The following is a 1,716-nucleotide window of genomic DNA, read 5'->3' as shown; positions in this document are numbered from 1 at the left end:
ATTATGTCCATTTGTTTTCCTATGGGACTTGAAAATTTCAGGTGGTTTCGGGGTTCGGTCTCCACATATAGGCTTTCTTGTTAATAGATTGAGGAAGGTCTCCACATATAGGCTTTCTTGTTAATAGATTGAGGAATATTAATTGGCTCTTTCAAAAAGTGGTCTCGAATTGGAGAGGGGACTAAGAATTAGATGGGGTATCGAATTGCAATCTTCAAAATAGAAATCCAGAGGAAAACAGAGACCTTCAAAACAGAGACTCACTTTTATTTTTAAGCCGTAAATCCAAGTAGGTATACAAGCAAACTTCGATGCTCGAGCAGAGAGTAAATAGAGGGCTAGACTTTTTTGAAGCCTAAACATTTCGAAAAATTTTGATCAAATATTTCACAACCAGAACTTTCCTAAATCAGGACTTTTTAGGACCTGCCAGGCTGGCACATCGCGAATGGCACCAGCGAATTTAGATTTAGGAACATCGTTCCAAACTAGCCGGAAAATCTGTTCCAATACGGGCAAGTCCTTACCCATGGCTCAGGAATCAGAAGCTACTGTATGGCTTTTTAGGCATACAGATGTCAAATTTAAAGAAAATAGATTACTTGTTATACTGTATCACTCTTTATATTTACTCTAGGCTCGGTTTCGGTGTTGGGATGGGGTGGGGGGAGGGGAGACTACTAAAATTCTCAGACGGTTTGAATCAACACTTACTTCATACATTATGGGAGTATGGTCCACTCATGACACCAGTGTGGTTGAGAAACTAATATTTTAATGTTTTGATTTAGGCCAACTTACTAGTAAGGATATAACAGTCATAAAAACAACATGTATGTAAGAGCCAGGTGTGTGCAAGGGAGGGGGTGTTGGGCGCTTAACACATTTGGTTTTCAAACTGACCTGCAACACCTAACCACGGATACAGGATTTTATAGTTAGTGGGCTCTGAGATCATTTTCATCCGAGCCCCCATCATTATTGGTGAACAACCTTTGAATGCCCGGAAATAGATGCTGACAACATGAAGAGCTGCTACCTCCCCATTCTGCTGTACATTGACGGACAAGAGATTTAATGTTAGTGGGGACTAGAGTTCATGGTGGTGTTCAGACCCACCATGAAGAAATGTAGGTCTATTGTGAAAATGATAAACCCTTCAAAAATTTAATTTGTCAATGCCATAACTAAATGAATTGAGTTGATTATTTCTTCATGAATAAAACGAATACATTACATGAGTAACAGTGCCTGGTTTGATCTGGCCGCAAACATATATATTTACACAACGTGCCAGGTACTGTGAAATATAAACAATATGCAATTAAAAAAAAAAAACATGTGTTATATATTCACAGGATGTAATATGCTATATGCATTATTAATTAATAGGCCTACAAATATAAGTTTCGAATAACATATGGCTGATACAATTTTAATTACACTTACTTATTAATATGAGCTTACTATCATTTGAATTGATAGAAATTAAGCAATAATATTAGGCCCATTTATCACGATTTGTACTATCACTTGAGTTGTTAAAAGATTTTCAATTAAGTGCTCTGTTATGTTTGCTTCTGCTACGCATGATATCGATTTCACTTTAATTTTAGTCAAATCTTGATACAGGATTAAAAGTTTTAAGTGTAATCATGGCCGACTTGACAAATTAGCCGACTCCAACGCCCAAAAATGTATAAATAGTTAATTGTA

The 1,716-nt window shown here is 36.6% G+C and overlaps 1 protein-coding gene across 1 annotated transcript in view; it reads right to left on the bottom strand.

Moving 5' to 3' along the window:
• The window catches only part of LOC117111419 (arachidonate 5-lipoxygenase-like), a 25,432-nt gene extending 24,456 nt beyond the window's left edge, over positions 1 to 976 (bottom strand). The window contains exon 1 of the mRNA XM_033254328.1: positions 904 to 976. Within this exon, the coding sequence (XP_033110219.1) occupies positions 904 to 976 (73 nt within the window). The remainder of the gene's footprint in view (positions 1 to 903) is intronic.
• Positions 977 to 1,716: the final 740 nt, after the last annotated feature.

This window comes from Anneissia japonica, unplaced genomic scaffold (genome assembly GCF_011630105.1).
Source record: "Anneissia japonica isolate Jap-2015-1 unplaced genomic scaffold, ASM1163010v1 scaffold288043_len311759_cov178, whole genome shotgun sequence".
Lineage (NCBI taxonomy): Eukaryota > Metazoa > Echinodermata > Crinoidea > Comatulida > Comatulidae > Anneissia > Anneissia japonica.
The sequence above is the reverse complement of the archived record's forward strand: the minus strand, read 5'-3'. Positions and strand labels throughout refer to the sequence as shown.